The following is a 17,411-nucleotide window of genomic DNA, read 5'->3' as shown; positions in this document are numbered from 1 at the left end:
AATTATTTTGTTCATAAAAGAACATATATTTTAACTATAGGTGTACATTGAATTTTTTTAAATGTACGTACATACACCATTATATTATTAAACATTTTTTTACGGGATTTAAAATCATTTTAAACTCGTTTAAACTAAACTGTTAACAGACATTTAGAGACGATTATTATTATTCATAAAAAATATAAATAATGATATATTACGTTTATAAAAAATAAAATAATTTTTTGACTAAAGAAAAGCAAAAAAAAAACTTAGCTGTAAGTATACAAGTAACCGCTGTATGAATTTCGGTTGCGAAATACTATGAAAAAGAAAAGTAGACAGATTTAAATAAAATTAATTTTATTTGATTCAATAGGAATACAAATCTACTGCCAAATTATTTTCATTTTTCATACAATGATATCAACATTTTAATCCATTGTTTAACGAGCTCCAGTTTAGCCTTATACTCTATTATGTCTGTACACTAAAGAATAGTCTATTCTCCAACAGCTACTCTAACTTCATTGTCTTCATTGTCTATGCTTAATTGATATTCATTGGTGTGAAAAACAAATGTTCAAATACTCAAGTAAATAATGTTTTGAGTCTGGAAAATATTTTTCTCAAATATTCCAGTCAAATTAGTCGAGGAGATTTAATGTGACATTACCAGAATATGACATCACGATTTTATGCGAAAAATCTGATTGTTTTTGACAACTATACTGGCAGTGACGTTGCCACGGGGGCATGGAAACCATGTCACCTTCCACCCCAATGCATATATAGAATGATGGTATTAATAACTTTTTTGTCTGTATTATCAGTTTTAAGTTTATTTTCTAAAATATAATTTTATTAATATCCCGTGGCATCAATAGCAACCATGGATAAACGCTATAGCTGCAGATGGTGCGTGATTAAAAAAGGAAAATATGACGAATATAGTTATACGTTTACAAATATAAGATTAGATAATATGATTATATTGATAACAATATACTTGTTCATGGCGTATAGGGAGAAAATCTTTACCGTTACGAATTTTGATTACTGCGTTAAAATAAAAGTTAATATACAACTGTACAACAACTATTAGTAAACAACTGTGATCGATTGATATATGGTTTAATGATTAATGATCCTCAATACCTACATAATACCATAACTGAATCTGTATTTTTACTGTCTTGTTTAACTGTAAACTAATTGTAAACTTATAAAATATAAAAAAAAAAAAAAAAAAAATGTTAATATTAAAATAAATTATCATTTATCTGAAAAGGTTAAAGGATATCATTTATTTTACTGATTTTCTTCAATCAGTCATGTGAATTTGTATGTTGAAGTGTATCCTTTGCGCAATTTTTTTCTTAAATTTGGTAAAGTTATAATTTTATATATTATAAAAAAAAGTATTTAAAAGCAACAGTATAAATTTTTTTATTTTTCCCCTTCCTCTTTTAAGAAATTCTGATTACACCACTGTATCCTAGTCTTCAATCTTTCATCACTCATCTTAGTTTTTTCAGATTACATGATTAACACTTTTGCATGTGTAATCTCTTCATATGGACCTTTTTCTAGACTAAAAAAAAATGTTGTAATCTTCTACACTGACCTTTTTTATTTGGCTACTTAGGTTTAAATTTTTATAATCTTCCAAAAACTGAAAATTCTATGAAAAAAATCGTTTTACATGTTCTCGTGAAAAATGTAAAAAAATATTAAAAATGAATTAATTATTTATCATAAAAACTCGAGTGCTCGTTTTTATAAATAATTAAAAAATAAGTTACTATTTTAAACTTAAAATTTCCGGTGCATCCGAGTTGTATGCTAATAAAATAAATATAAAATGGAATGTTCAAATTGCATGCCATTTCTTGGAGAGGTCTGTCCGAATTGCATGTCCTGTACCAACAAGTTTATCTTTATTTATCATGCACTTACATGCACAACTTAAACTTTATTTTTGAATTTTTATTTTTTTTAAAAAGAACGCATGAATACTGATTAGAAACTGATTAGTCTCAGAATTGAAATATTTTTTTATCCGAGTAAACATTTAACCAAATTATAGAAGATGACACTGTGAATATTAAATAAAACGATTGTCAAGGCGTCATCTTGCAATGAACTAAAGTAATCAAGTGAATGTATTGTACACTTTTACATGGCATTTTAAATGAATAATAATATTATAAAATTGGGTGGAGTTTTTAACAATATACAATATAAATAGTGTAATCTTTTTTAAAAAAATTAGGAAAGTCAAGAACAAAGTTTACGTTATGCACATAAGTACATGATAAATAAAGATAAACTTGTGAGTACATGGCATGCAGTTTGGACATTACCCTTCTAAGAGGTGACATGCAATTCAGACATTTTTTTGGCATCCTATTTAAATGCAGCTAAAATTTTTACTTAAGATTTATGTTATGTAGTTAATTTTAGATATTTTATCATTTTAAAAATATTTTTTTACTTTTTACATTATAAATTTAAAGATTTCAAATTTTTCGGTTTATACTGATAAAATGTTTTTTTCAATCAATTATAGTTTTACAATTTAGTTCGAAGTAAAGTTCTTCATTAGTTTTTATTACAGCAATAAAAAAATAAAACATTAAAATTACGTAGTTATAATTTATTTTTATTTTTTATTTATACAGCATAATACATAATAGGAATGTTATTAATTGAATATTCTTTTGTTGATTTTATTTATATCATATAATATGGTCAATGGTATTTTATAAAGATTTACAATAGTATTTTTTTTTTTAATGTTTTCTATTGATTAAAGAAATAATTAAATGTGTATTACTAATAAAAAAAAAAAAAAATTAAACTTAAATAAGTAAAATTAATAATAGTTATAAGTAGATTACCAATAGTTATTAATATAAGTAGTTAATATGAATCCAATAACGAACACATTATTTGTTATTTTTTATGTAAAAAGTACCTGTTTTAAATTTGTTTTTATAACCATTTCAAATATTCACCGTGAACACTGTTATACCAACATTATTTTTATTAAAAACTTACCTTGGAGGCTATATTAAAATTATAATAGCAATTTAAATTTAAAGAAAAAAAAAATATAATTACTAAATCAATTTAAAACATATTATTGTATGTAAGAAAACATTTATTTTAGTATTCTTATTTATTTTAGTGATAATGATATTATAATATCTTATTTTTAATTGGTCATTAAATTATCATTTTAAATAATACATTGCCACATAATTTAACTTAATGCGGGTTATTCCAAATTTATAATAACATAATTATTTTCGTGGTAGCTGCGCGTAGTATAGTATCCAATTATGGGTACAACTTCAAACAGTTGCGCCATAAAGATATAAGTACGATAAATGATAATATATACAATTTATACTTCAGTACTAAGTATATAGTAAATGTTTTTAGGTTATCATATAGTATTGCTTTTGTCCATCGTGGGTCATCCGAATGACCGTCCGGTTATATACCTGTTTACTAATTTGATGAAGATTTCTTTTATCCGGGATAATTTCAGAGACCCTTTTTAGCGGTCAATTACTGTATTTCTGACTAAATACAAACCGCTATCGTATTTTGTGGTGTACAATTAGTAAATATTATAATGTATAATTGATTACAGATGAGTGGAAGATATTATGTTACCCAACGATAGAATATTATTTGTTTATAATTAAAATGTTCAACTTCAGCAATCACATTAAGTTACTAAAAACATCAATAAACCATTGAATAATAATAATTATTGTAAAAACAATGAGAATAATAAATTATTGATTATTCTACAGTTGATAATTCATAATAACCAATAAAAATAATTCAAAATAATATATATGTTAATGTATAGATGCTATAAAATGGTTTATACACGTAATGCTAGGAAGGTATGTATAATTTAAGACAAAAAATAAAAATAAAATAATCAATAATATTTTATAGTTGAATTTGTAGTAAAAATGTATTTTTACTAGTAAAACAATCGATACAAAATTAAAAATATTATACATACCTACAGAGTGATTTATCAAGTATGATATCACCTCTTTTTTTCTTCAATAATAGTAATATTATTACAGTTATTTAAAATTTGATTTTAGAGATTTTTAAACATAATTAACGTTTTTAGATGCTTGAGATTTTTTGTACTTCTTGTATAAGTTGGTATTTTTTCATTTAATATTATTACTTTTGTATACTGTACAATGTATATATGTATATACATTGGGACAAAAATAATATATATTGGAAATTTTTTCATTCATTATTTTCCTTCAAATAATTTGTAAATAATTCGTTTTTACATCCCTGGCGTAAAAATTATTTCTATATTAGCTTGATGCAATTAACTTAATATTTTTACAAATGCATGGTTTTTTTTTTTTTTTTATGTTTTTGACGGATTATTATATAATACCTATACGCAGTCAAGCGAGAAATGAGAAAATTATTTTTGTGTAATATTATGTTATATCCCAGTTTACAAATGTTTTAATAATGCGTTTCAAAACCCATTTTGCCATTAATAAAAAAAAAGCATTAGAAAATGGCGTTTTCCATAAAAAAAAAAGTATTTTTTTACTGAACATGACGGAATTTTCTTAACTTGTTGAAGAAAATTTTTTTTTTCAATATGTAATCAAAAAAATGAATATTTAATTTTAAACGTGGATTATTTGACACTTAGTCGTTTTGTGTAGATATTACAATGAGAAAAAAATAATAATAATAGCAGTTAAGTATACATACACCAATAATACTAAATGTAAATTTCAATGAGTGGACGATATCGAAAAGTTGTTAAAACTTACGATTGTCCAGAAATAAAAAAAAATAACCAAACTCGAGGTAATTGGAACGGTTTACGATTCGTTGTTTTCATGCCAATAAATTGTAGATTGGTAACTGTTATGAGATAGACTAACAACAATGTAAAAAGTGATTTATTGTACGTACCTATATCGAGTTGAGAGTCAAATCGCTGTGGAACAACTAATAAATCTATAGATGCGATATTGGCCGCAATAGCTACAACCTATGTATTTTTGAAAGATAAAAATGACGATAATATGATTGTATCATTTGTAGCGTAATCATTAATCGATACATGTTTGTACGTATAAATAGGTGAGCACGATTAAATTGTGGTTTTTTAAACGAAAGAAAAAGCCTTATAAGTATCAAGTCCAATAAATACGATGAAAAATACAATTTCACCTCTAGTAGATTTCGAGTACAAATAACTATTTATAAATTAGTTATATTAACACTAACGAAAATAGATTGGTTTATTCATTTATTCAATATATTTGTGTCCATTATGAATAATAACGTTTTTATCATAACAATAAATAATAAATAGCTTTTTTTTGACAACAAAAGGTAATATGATTGCTAAAGCGAAAATTCTAATTATTTGTAGTTCGGTGGAGTACATAGAAATGTCCGCAATGATGATGGACAAGTACTGTATTGATATGTAAATATATGTTTTATGAATATATTTTCACGTTTTTATGTTGGCAATACATACATGACAAAGATTTGACAAATTTGGTTTTTCTTATTTTCATTTACGCGATTGATATTTTTCATTTTTGTGAAGATAGAACGTTTATTTTTGTTCTCGATGGATTCCACGTTAAACGAGGATCGTGGTACCTACCTGGCGTGTAATAAAATAATAATGTTAATACAATTTATAGTAGAGTTTTATTAGTCGGTCTAGCGCAGTAGGTACTTATCTATTGCGAATTCTCGCGGGAAATTCGATTAGATCGGTTGGTTTTACTAAATCACTTTTTGGTGTGTAATTGTATTAGTATATACTAGCTATTTAATGTTGTACAATAATATATAATATTAATGATTACTGGCGTTGTTTCAGATTAGAATATAGTACATTAGGAGCACCAGATACCAACCAGTTCAAAAAGAGAATACAAATACTAAAAGGTAAAATAACACGATAACGTTTACGATATAGTCTAATAAATATTATTATAGTTTAATTCATATACCACAACATCGCGAGGATCGTATATTATATAGTTTCTGATTAAATAATTTAAGTAAATAAGTTACGAATAAAAATCACTATTCGGGGATGTTTATAATTTTATATTGATCTAACATTACGGGGGAAAACAGAATCTACGCATTGAAAGACCCGAGGCGTGTTATTTGTCACTCCGTCGGGAAGTTATAAGTATATTTTACGAAATTCCTGATGTGCACATTTATACCACAGTGTGGTTTAGGTTAAAATAATATCGAAATATATCATTAAAGAATCGAACGCAAACTTTTCTTGAAAACATTTATTTTAAAATACAAGCATGCGAACTAATTTAGTTTCATCGTAAATTTATTTGCGTATTTTTACATTAATATTGAGGACGATATAGCAAAGAACAATTATTGTTGTACGACCGTTGAAAATGTTTTGATGGACGATTTTATACTGATTTCAATTATTAGAATCACACCACCGCTCAATAAATTAATAATAAGTTTATGTGATTAGGATTACTTGGCGGTACCCATCAAGTCCTACGACTGCTAGGATCTTTTTCTCCGTAATATGTCAGTTATATAATTTCATTTTATTTCTGTAGTTTTCTTCGTCTTAAATCGGAATAATTATTGTCGTTTATTATCGTCACAGTGCGAAAACGAACGATAAAAATACATCCAAATTATTTTGTAGAAATTCGCTATTCGCAAATATCAACGTTTAGTAGCACAGTAGTGTGTCGGCCCTTGACCGCGTTACATTACGTAGTTTTTACTCATATACCTAATATTGTGTTATTGAATGTTCAATATACTTTCATTATCGCTTGTCCGTCGTCTAATGTTTACCGTTTATGGTCGTAAAGCTAGTACATAGTTGCCAGAGAGTTTATTTCAATATCTCAAAAGTCTATACTCCGTAAGTTGTGTCGACGTCTACATCGTATTATGAGTTGAACGACCTCGACTGATCAAATTTTTTCTAACATTTTCCAAACCTCTGCGACCATATTATTTGTTTATCGCATCGCTTTATGACGAACCCAGGGATCCTGCATCGATTTCGCCCCGATCCCGAAAAACGTACGTTGCGACGGTTCTGCCCCCACGCGCGTGTTAGAGTTGCCGCCGTAGAGACGGACATAGTGTGAACCTCAAAACAGCACTCGAACGACAGACATTGATTCGATCGGGTTCGGTTCGCAGACTGCGAGCTGTACCTGTTGCCCGCCGAATCGGGTCGGCTGTCGTCCAGGGACCTGCCGCCGGTCCGCGGACCTCAGCAACAGCAGTGCGTGGTCAGGTTCGCGCAGCGTCACCGCGCCCGGTTGGTGATCGACATCGTCAAGCTGAACGTGCCGTGCAAACGCGGCTGGCTCCAGGTGTCCGGCCGCCAGCCGGTGTGCGGAAAGCTGGAGGACCTGCGCGAAGCCGACCGGCACTACGTGCTGGACGCGGGCTGGTCGCCACCGCCGCCGCCGGCCATCACGTCCACGGTGAACCGGTACGCGTTCTCCATCGTTTACCGGTTGGCCGCCAACTGTTTCGACAACGACGTGGCCCAGCAGAACGGCACCGTCGTGTTCACGCCCGGTTCCGAGTGCCGGTACAAGGTCACTCAGCCGTACGGTTACCGGTTGCGGTTGCTCATCGACTCTGTGCCGTTCGGTCACCAGACCGCGGACCCGGACGCCGCCGTCACCGCCGACTACGACCACGCGGCCACCACCTCCAAACCCATTACGGTCAGTACTGAAATCGTATTGTTATTATTGTTGTTATTATTAAGTGTTATTTGTAGTAGATAAAAACGCTCGGTCGTAATTTATTTGTTTGTTTTCGCGGTTTCATAGGACAATAGTAGGTACTTATTAAATGTTTTAATACCATCCGCGACTGCGTGAAACAACGGCCGGTTAAACATTATCAAAATTATTGTATTACCGTTAGATCACAACAGTGACGGTCAAATTATTTTTGCATCGTGGGATAGTGAAAGGGTGTTTTATTTTTTAATGCGATTTGATCATTAAAATCGTATTTTAAGGTTATTATAATATCAATTTGTTGATAAATCGATATAATCTTTTTTTCCCTGCATATTAGAAAAATAAAATTATTATTGTTTGGGTATATTAATTTTTTTTCTTCTGAATATATAGATATTGTTGTAAATATTAAAAAAAAATATGTATCCCACGTGAGCATATAACTCCCCTCCCCCTGGATCATAAACGGAGCAAAGAACCTATTGAATGTTAACTGCGACGTTTAGTCCTAAAATTTTATCGTATGATATTTTGTTCGGTGATATTGGATTAAATCCCCTAAATAATTTTGGGTTATTGGAGTTGAATCCGACCAATATTTATTACATTGTTTGAGTTGAGGCATTTCAGCCAATTTTCATTATCCAGGAGACACCGTATGGAGGTCGACTGAGTTATCTCCCAAAAAGTGTTTTCGTTACAATAAGAATAAAAAAGTTAATTAATTAAAAAATATATATATTAAAAATGATAATAGAAATAATCATTAAGCGCAATAATAATATAATAATGTCAACATTTAGAAATAATAATTATGTGTAATATTCTAAAGTAAACTTTTAAATAGTTGCTAGTAAAAATTAAAATAATACTGATTACATGGTTTTGTTGCTTTGAACAATTTTTATTGATTGGCATCTATACGGTACAAAATGTAAATTTAAATATTGCCGGCGTTGAAGCTAAGGTCAAAGTCAATATTTACCAAATCTCTATAATAACTAACGAATTTACAATACGTGACTTATCGGCATTCGACATCATATACAATAATCATTCATCAGTGTTTTCCGTGATCTTGTTTAAATTTAGAGGGTTGCAACGGACGAATATTGAAAAATCTACTCTTATTTATCGAAGTGATACTTGTCGTCTCTGGACACGAATTCTAATCAATGCTCAAATGATTGGTAGCAGGCCATTAAGTAATTTCATATCACCAAAATTTATCGTCCCGAGTTTATTCAAAATAGTTAAAAAAACCGTTACATAATAGTATAATACAAATCGTCGTGTTCAACGTGAAACATGGAGATCGGTCAGCCCATCATCAATAAACAAGCATTTCAATCGTTTGGGATCATTTATTGAATGCCACGAGTAACATATTTTATTAAAAACAACAAACGAATACGTGAACGTCGTGCGGTTTGACCGAGGGTGACCGAAGACTACAACGATAACTATCTATAAAAAAAAAAAAAAAAAACTAAAAGTCCCTCACGAGGTTTATTATTTCATTTCATGTTCGTTTTATTTGATCCATGCCCGTAACAACAACGATAAAATGCATTTTATATTGATTACCTGTTTAAAATTTATAGGTATACAATTATTTTTGTCACAAAACGTTGTTGGCTCTAAAGCTTATAAACTAAACGAACGATATAAAATTATATTTTAGTAAATATAATAGACGTGCTATACCTAATTTCCACAGACTACTATTTTAAGAATAAAATATCTGACGATCAAAACATTCACCCAGAGACAAAATATTTAAAAAAAAACGTTTTTGTATTATTTAATTTAAATAATACCATATCCATGATATTAATTTAAATAGGGAACAGATATTTTGAAATCATACACCATTGTTCTATTTTTTACAAATGACTGCTTTGTGACTGAAATGGTGACCAATTGAGGTTAGTTATAATTCAAAATACTATAAATGTCGCGATAATTTGCCGCAGTTTCTTACAACTCAATAAATATGATTAATTTATTCTTTCATTATTCATTCAAATATACTATAAATTATCTGCGAATTGAAATAATATGGTTCACGATTAAAATTATATAACAGTGTTCAAAAAGTGCACCAATCTTTAAAGTCTGATGAATGGGTCATAATACTAATAATGATGATGAAATTCATTTTTGATTACATTTCATACTCTTATACTATATTATGTAAGAATATTATATAGCTACCTTCATTAACAAAATGTTAGACGATCAGTTGATTAACTCTATCCCATCGACCGCGTTTTTCTCTGAAATGTGTCTTTATGATGATACACACTATTATATAATAATATTACATTGTTAATGACGTTTCTTATAATATTTTATCAAAGAGAATAATTTTACTCGTATTACACGTTTCAGAATAATATTAAGTTTCCAATTAGTATTAAAATCAAATTAATCACAAGTTGTATAATAAGTTAAATAGGTTAGTTTAAGGGAATAATAAATAAAAACTTGATTTTATATTAAAAAATTAGTTTTTTTTGCTATTATAATATAATGTGAATATCGTTTAAATATAAATATTATCAAACAAATAATTTTGATCGAGAGAAAAAAAAATAGACTATTGTTCATATTGTACTTCATACTCGGAATAGATATTGAGGTTATAAAAATAATAAGAAAAATAATGTTTAAACTTCATATTTTATACTCGAAAAAATATAAATCTTTAAAACATTTTCACTTACAAAAAAAAAAATAAAAAATAATAATAATAATAAGAAAAGAAAACTATAAAACAAATTTGTATATATTATTATTTAAACTGAAATATGACCTAACTAAATGTTCATGTTATTTTCGAATGTGGAAGTAAGCTATAAAAAAAAACGGCAATGGAACTGTGTCATCAATTTGAAAAGTATATTAAATATAAAAACTTTTTTTTAAATATTAAATAAACATTCAGAATTAATAAATATTTAATGTTAATTACGTTTTATTTATTGGATTAAATCTGTGTTAAATTTTAGTCAGATATCTAAGTTTATTCCTACATTTAAGTTAATTTTATATTGTGTCTCACTGGCGTTTTATCCTCAGAAGCAACTTTTATTTATTCGTTGTCAACTTTTTATTATTTTAGACGACCCTTATTATTTAATAGATATGCAATGTTTAAATAATCTAAAATATGTACATTTTGAATTAATAATAAATTATTTTATTACAATAAATAAATAATAATAATAAAAATCACGTTTGATCTACTATAGTTAAACGAAGTATATTAGGTGGTATATATGCTTGTTATATCTATACAAACAGTATAAACACTAAAACTTATTATATTCGCTTACTTTTGACTATCATCACCCCTAATTCACGTCCTATTCAATTTTACACAATAATTAATAAATTATATGATAACTCTGTGTATTCAGTATACGTTATCATATTGATATGTTATACATGTATAATGTATATATTTGATTATATGAATAATACGAAACGATGAAAATAATGCGTAGTTACATGTTACATGACTATTTTACTTATTCCCTACTTGAATTTTCGAAACCTATGTAATATACACACATTATGTACATAACTATACAATTAATTCTTAGTACGTGTCATAGAGGTATAATATGCTGATGTCGTTATTATCGCAAGGAAGAAGTGGATGTGGGTTAGGATAAATTAGGTAACGTATGTACGCATTCTAATTTTACGTGGGGCTCAGCGTATAATTCTCAAGAACGGGACGGGGTGGTTAGTTTTTTTTTTTGTTGTGTTGGAAGTGATGTAGAAGATTGTTCATGACTAGTTTCGGTATAATGTTGTTGTCTTGCAAAACTCAATCCCCCTGGACATGAAAAACAAAACACGGCAATTATTGTGGTTATTTACTTATCGTGAGTGAATCATAGTAAATAATGAATATAATAATATAATTTAAGGCATATGAATAGAAGTTGCCTTACTTTAATTGCAGAGCACCTAAGGCTTATATAACCTCACTGCGTATTTGTAATCGACGTGTTACAAAAGTTGTCATAGAAGAATGTATTGTTAAAATGATGCAGTGAAGATTTAAGTCTTTGCAATCTGGATTTTATAAACAAGACTGGGATGATCACTAACGGCACTATAATAATATTATTCACGGTTCTCGAGTTTAGATGTGGCCACAATATTTTGAAATGGTCGTCACAGCGGTTTTTTTTTTTTTGAATTTGTCTCTATCGTTCAATTTTGTGCGACGAAATTTTTCCACCGTGAATTTGATCGATAACCAATGATTTTCGCATCACCATTGGCGAGTGATTATAATAATATGTATATTAGAATGTTGGACAGTGGTACAACGAATCTTGGTCAAACCTCCGATTTTCCGAGGATTATGCGTTAGACAACAAGTCAATGTAAAATGCGCAGTCACTTATATATTATGTATTTTATTTATAGACATCAAATAAAAAAGACAGCTTTTATAAAACTTTTACTGTATTTACATAATATAATCATGATAGATGATCGATTGTGTCACAAAAACGTTATCCATAAGAGGAAATATTAAAGCCATCCACCCACTAATAAAAATAATTAAGACTTCTCCGAGCACATTTTATTTTTACTACAAAAGAATTATTAATATTATTTTACGATATCAATAAACATTAATGTAACAAGTTATTATCTGTTTTATTACCTAACCTATAACTTCCAATAATAAAAACCCTACGAATACGTATAATCTAATCGCATCATTCACATTTAATGTCTTTCCAGTGAATAGTAATAGGGAAATATTAAAACGTACTATGTATATTGTGCTGATTCCTAAAGTAAATCCATAAAATATATCTACAGTATAGTGCTAATTAATCATATTGAATTAAAATTAAGATATTATTAATTATTTAATGACTATAGTTAAATTGTTAATTATAAAAATATGTTGACACTCAAAAAAAAATTGATCATTCACTTATAATTGTTTGGAGTAATTGTTCCAAAAAATATCTTCGTGACGCCATTGTAGACGATAATAATTGACGGGTACTGGGTAGGTTTGGATCACTGGATTTACTACTATAATGCTATACATATTCATATAATATCTTTATTGGCTATATTATATGCATATTTCCGGCTAAAACTTAATTCGTGTACAGACATAGTGATACCACTTTATCATATTATGTGTCACAGATCGACACACTTCCAATTCATCAGTCAACCACCACATGTCCGGGCACATTGTTTCGGCTCACTGATGGCGCAGTCGGGTGGTTCTACTGCGCACCATCCGACGGTCCCAGGCGACAGATGTCTATGATATCTGAGACGAACGTAGTGGTGATGGAGTCATCGTCCGCATCAATACATGTGCCAACGCTAGTGGTGTCGTACCGGGCCGAACCGATACCGGAAGTGGTGTCCCAGTGCCCGTACGGTTCAGTGTCGCTTAGGGCGGGCCGGTGTCTAACCATCGTTAATGAATTGCTCAACTGGGAAGACGCCGAAGAATATTGCACTCAAAACGGCGGTGGAGGTCATTTGGCCAGCATCGACAGTTATCGTACGCAAATGCTCATCGACACAATATTGATCAATAGGTAAGACGCATATTTATATAGTTTGTACATGTTATACGCGAAGTGTGTATATTTCTTGTACGTTGTGGATCGGTGTTGTTTATCATTTGCGATATAATTCTCCAACAAGCCTCCTTTTCTATTTTCCGGAAAAATTGTATTAATAATAAATATCGTGCAGTAACGCTTTCTATTTCATGATAAGGTGGTAGACAATGAGTTCTAACAATAGGTACCTAATGTATCAATGAAGAGTAACCACTCCTTGTAATCAATAATCCATTGAGTTTACATTTTTTACTTTAACTATTTGCATGTTATACGTAATTGAAATATTATGATATATATATAATATACGATAGGTATATAAATGAAATGTTTAACTTTTACTGCATGATTGTTATATTCCGATGACTCTGAATAATATTTTTTTTTATGCCTACGACTTTTTTTTTTTTATTTTGTTCATTTTATTTCATTTTGGGGCACAATACCACCGTGGTCTACCGATAGAAAACAGAAAAATAAATTTTTAGAACTCACGTAATATTGTCACGCATTCGACTTGCGACATAATAAACTGACCGTATGGTTAAAGTAAACCCATTATATGATCATCCTCATCAGTTGTCGTCAAGGGGTCATTGTGTATCGGCATTGACGTGTGCATGTGTTCACAATGTGACAGAATATAATATAGATTAATGAAGATCATGAAATAAATATAGTTTGAAAAAACGTAGTACTGTTTCAATGAAAAATATATAATGGATGATTTGTCAGAAATTTAATATAAATTACATATTTTTGGCACACTGTTTACTTGTTTCATTTGTCTGCTTTAAAGCATTTATGACATATCATGAGATAAACATTCAGTTGTATTATTAACCAAATTAATTATTTTTTATTACTATCAACCCTACACACAAAAAAAGTTTGACTTAATTGCGTGTTTTGCATCAGTCATTTGAGTGAGCGAATAAATAAACTGTGAAAAGGCCAAAGGGAAATAGTTTGACGTTAATTAAAGCGGGATACATCAATAGTCGTATTGACGATGCATAGACGGGAATTAAAATTATCCAATACTATTTTGACGAAATCAAGTAGTTAGAGATTCATACCAGAAGAGAAATGGTATGGATGGAATAATTAATGTGGAATAGATAGTTTTTAGAGTTATTTTTAATGAAGTAAAGACAAATTAAAATCAAAGGCACAAATTTTTCTATTAGTAAGCGAGTATAGAATATTTATACATAACATATAGGTACTATATGTGTATATTTTGAATTGTATTTATAAAACATAAATCAGAAACAACTCTTATTGCTTACAAATAAAATATGTTTCTTTAGTAATATAATTCTTTTGTAATTTATTTGTGACTTGATGTTGATATGATTTTGACTCAACACGAACAGTTTTTTTACGAATATTAAACTTTGATTTTTTTTTTTAAGCCCGAGTTACAGTGACAACGCCCCATATTGGATCGGAGCTACGGACATGAACAATGAAGGGTTTTTTAAATGGACAGATTCATCGCCGTTCACTTATTCCAGTAAGTCGAATTATTAACGGTATCGCATAAAATAATAAATAAACAAAAAAATCTACTAAATATTTATTTTGTATGGTTTATTAGCTTTATAATATGTCAATGATAATCGGCCACTGATATGTAAACAATATGTCAATATGTCAATATCCAATAATTTAGTGTAGATAAACAGACGATAATCGACAAAACTGTTTTCTCGTTATTTTATAGATTGGTATCAAGGACACATACACCAACCGTACAGTGGTCCAAACTCAAAACAGCCTAACGACGATGGACTTAGTAGACAGGATTGCGTTGAGCTAAGACAAGTGTACAGGCCCCAAAACCGATTGCTCAAGTACTTTAATCGAAATTCATCTTATACTTGGAACGACCGTGATTGCTCTGTGAAAAATCGATTTCTATGCCAAACACAACAGCACACTTCTTTAAACGACAATGGTAACAATTTAATTTGTACCGTATATTGTTATGAATGAAATATATCATTTATATATCATATGTGTAGGAAAAATTACGAGAAAAAAATATTGGCTATCTGTTTTATAAGTTGTATTTGTATATTATTTTGTTAGATCCAGACGAATCGACTTGTAATGTCACGATAAAATTAACTAGTGAGATGAGGTTTGCCTCAATCTCAAGTCCCGGTTTTCCACAACCTTATCCTGATAACCAAGATTGCACTTTCAGTGTGGAAGTGCCACGAGGTTATCAGATTGAAGTTGAATTCGAAGAACTCACATTGGAAAATGAATCTACGTAAGTTCAAATTCATATTTCATCAACAGTTTGCATGAATTATATAATATACATTTATATTTATTCTAGAATAAAGATTATTTTCTACTTAGATTATGAATATTTTCTCCTCAAATTTTAAATATTTAAATATACATTTTAATTTATAATAGTAATAATTTAATTATATATATATATATTTAAGTGTATAATATAACTATATATGTAATATATATATATATTTACAATAGTAAATCATTAAGAAAATTTATAGAAGTAATTATTATCAATGAATTTAATTGCATTATTAATTGCAAAATTTATATATTTTTCACTTTTTAATATAATTTGAATGTGTCTTGTAATAATCATTGATGGAATGTCAATATTTTTTTTGCTGACACTCAAATTTCATGAATCATTGTCCATAGTTTTATTTTTGTCTCGTTCAAAGTCATGATTACTAGTTGGAAAATAGCCCAATCAAAGTTACATACACGGTTATTTACAGTTGCAGTTACGATTACGTGGAATTAATTCCGGGTGATGACGATGAGGGTCCTAAACATTGTGGTGACAAGAGCGACGTACTCAAATTAACTAGGTTCGTCACGAAAAGGACCAAGTTGAGGATACATTTCGTGTCTGACTATTCACACGCGTTCAGCGGATTCAAGGCTCGCGTATCAGCCGAACACGGTAAGTAACGCACGTCGGCGATTCAGTGATACACATTACAGATTATCGTTGCGGCAATACTATTTGCTAATAAAATTTTTTATTGTGCGTGACAAACAGTCAACAACGAGTGTGACGATGCGAGACAGCAAATGTTCAATGGGTCGTGTTATTTGTTTGCCAGTTACCCGGAAGTGTCTTGGCATACCGCTAGGAGTATCTGCAATGGAATAAAAGTACCTTTCACACTATTATTATTATAGATATAGAGCTATATGGCTATTGAAAACATTTTTAAAATTTTCTCGTGTTTGTGTGCTGTTTCCCCAGGCGGAATTGTCGAGCATTCATAATGCCGAGGAAGAACAGTTTGTCGAATCTTTTATCCGAGAATCGACGGACAGCAGATCCGCAATTTATTGGTTGGGTGCAACGTGGAATGATAAATCCTGGTACTGGGTGGACAACTCAACAGAAACGTTTTCAGGTTTGTCTAGTGTTGTTTGCGTTTTAGGTATTTCCTGAAAAAATTTAATTCGCGTAATAAAATAAATTGTTATTACAATCATAATATATATGCACAGCTTGGTTGGCAACCGACGCTATGAACGCATTTACGTACAAGGATATGTGTCTTGCGATTAGTTGGCTATCATCGCCACCCGTAAATCTACCTAGGGGTCTTTACTGGACCGCCAACGACTGTAACACGGTCGGAGGATATATTTGTAAAAAAAATCAAACAAGTAAGTTTACAATTTTATAATAATTATAACGATAACAATATTTTGTAATACTCATAACATTGTATTGAGTATAAAGTTGTAATTTCTATTGATAATAAATAAGTGTTAGCTGTACTATGTTAACTGGAATGACTAATGAAGAAAAACCTTTTTTGTATAAATAAATATGTTTACATGACGACAAAATACCTAACTATGGTTTTCACAACGTGGCGATCGATATTGAAACTTGGTCGAGTGTTTGACCCTAACATTCGAATTTATATAAAATACAATATTTTTTGTT

General features: G+C 29.6%; 1 protein-coding gene across 2 annotated transcripts in view; it reads left to right on the top strand.

Moving 5' to 3' along the window:
• Window positions 1-17,411, top strand: part of LOC112601508 — an 86,137-nt gene that overhangs the window by 56,519 nt on the left and 12,207 nt on the right. For both annotated transcript variants that reach the window (XM_025349170.1, XM_025349169.1), the window contains exons 4-13: window positions 5,909-5,976; window positions 7,243-7,781; window positions 13,005-13,411; window positions 14,857-14,957; window positions 15,168-15,401; window positions 15,536-15,722; window positions 16,213-16,400; window positions 16,500-16,615; window positions 16,710-16,866; window positions 16,964-17,125. In XM_025349170.1, coding sequence (XP_025204955.1) covers window positions 5,909-5,976; window positions 7,243-7,781; window positions 13,005-13,411; window positions 14,857-14,957; window positions 15,168-15,401; window positions 15,536-15,722; window positions 16,213-16,400; window positions 16,500-16,615; window positions 16,710-16,866; window positions 16,964-17,125 — 2,159 coding nt within the window. The remainder of the gene's footprint in view (window positions 1-5,908; window positions 5,977-7,242; window positions 7,782-13,004; window positions 13,412-14,856; window positions 14,958-15,167; window positions 15,402-15,535; window positions 15,723-16,212; window positions 16,401-16,499; window positions 16,616-16,709; window positions 16,867-16,963; window positions 17,126-17,411) is intronic.

The sequence above is a fragment of the Melanaphis sacchari genome, unplaced genomic scaffold, assembly GCF_002803265.2.
Source record: "Melanaphis sacchari strain LSU unplaced genomic scaffold, SCAv2.0 Contig79_pilon_pilon, whole genome shotgun sequence".
Lineage (NCBI taxonomy): Eukaryota > Metazoa > Arthropoda > Insecta > Hemiptera > Aphididae > Melanaphis > Melanaphis sacchari.
Note: the sequence above shows the minus strand (reverse complement) of the source record. Positions and strands in the feature narration are given on the sequence as shown.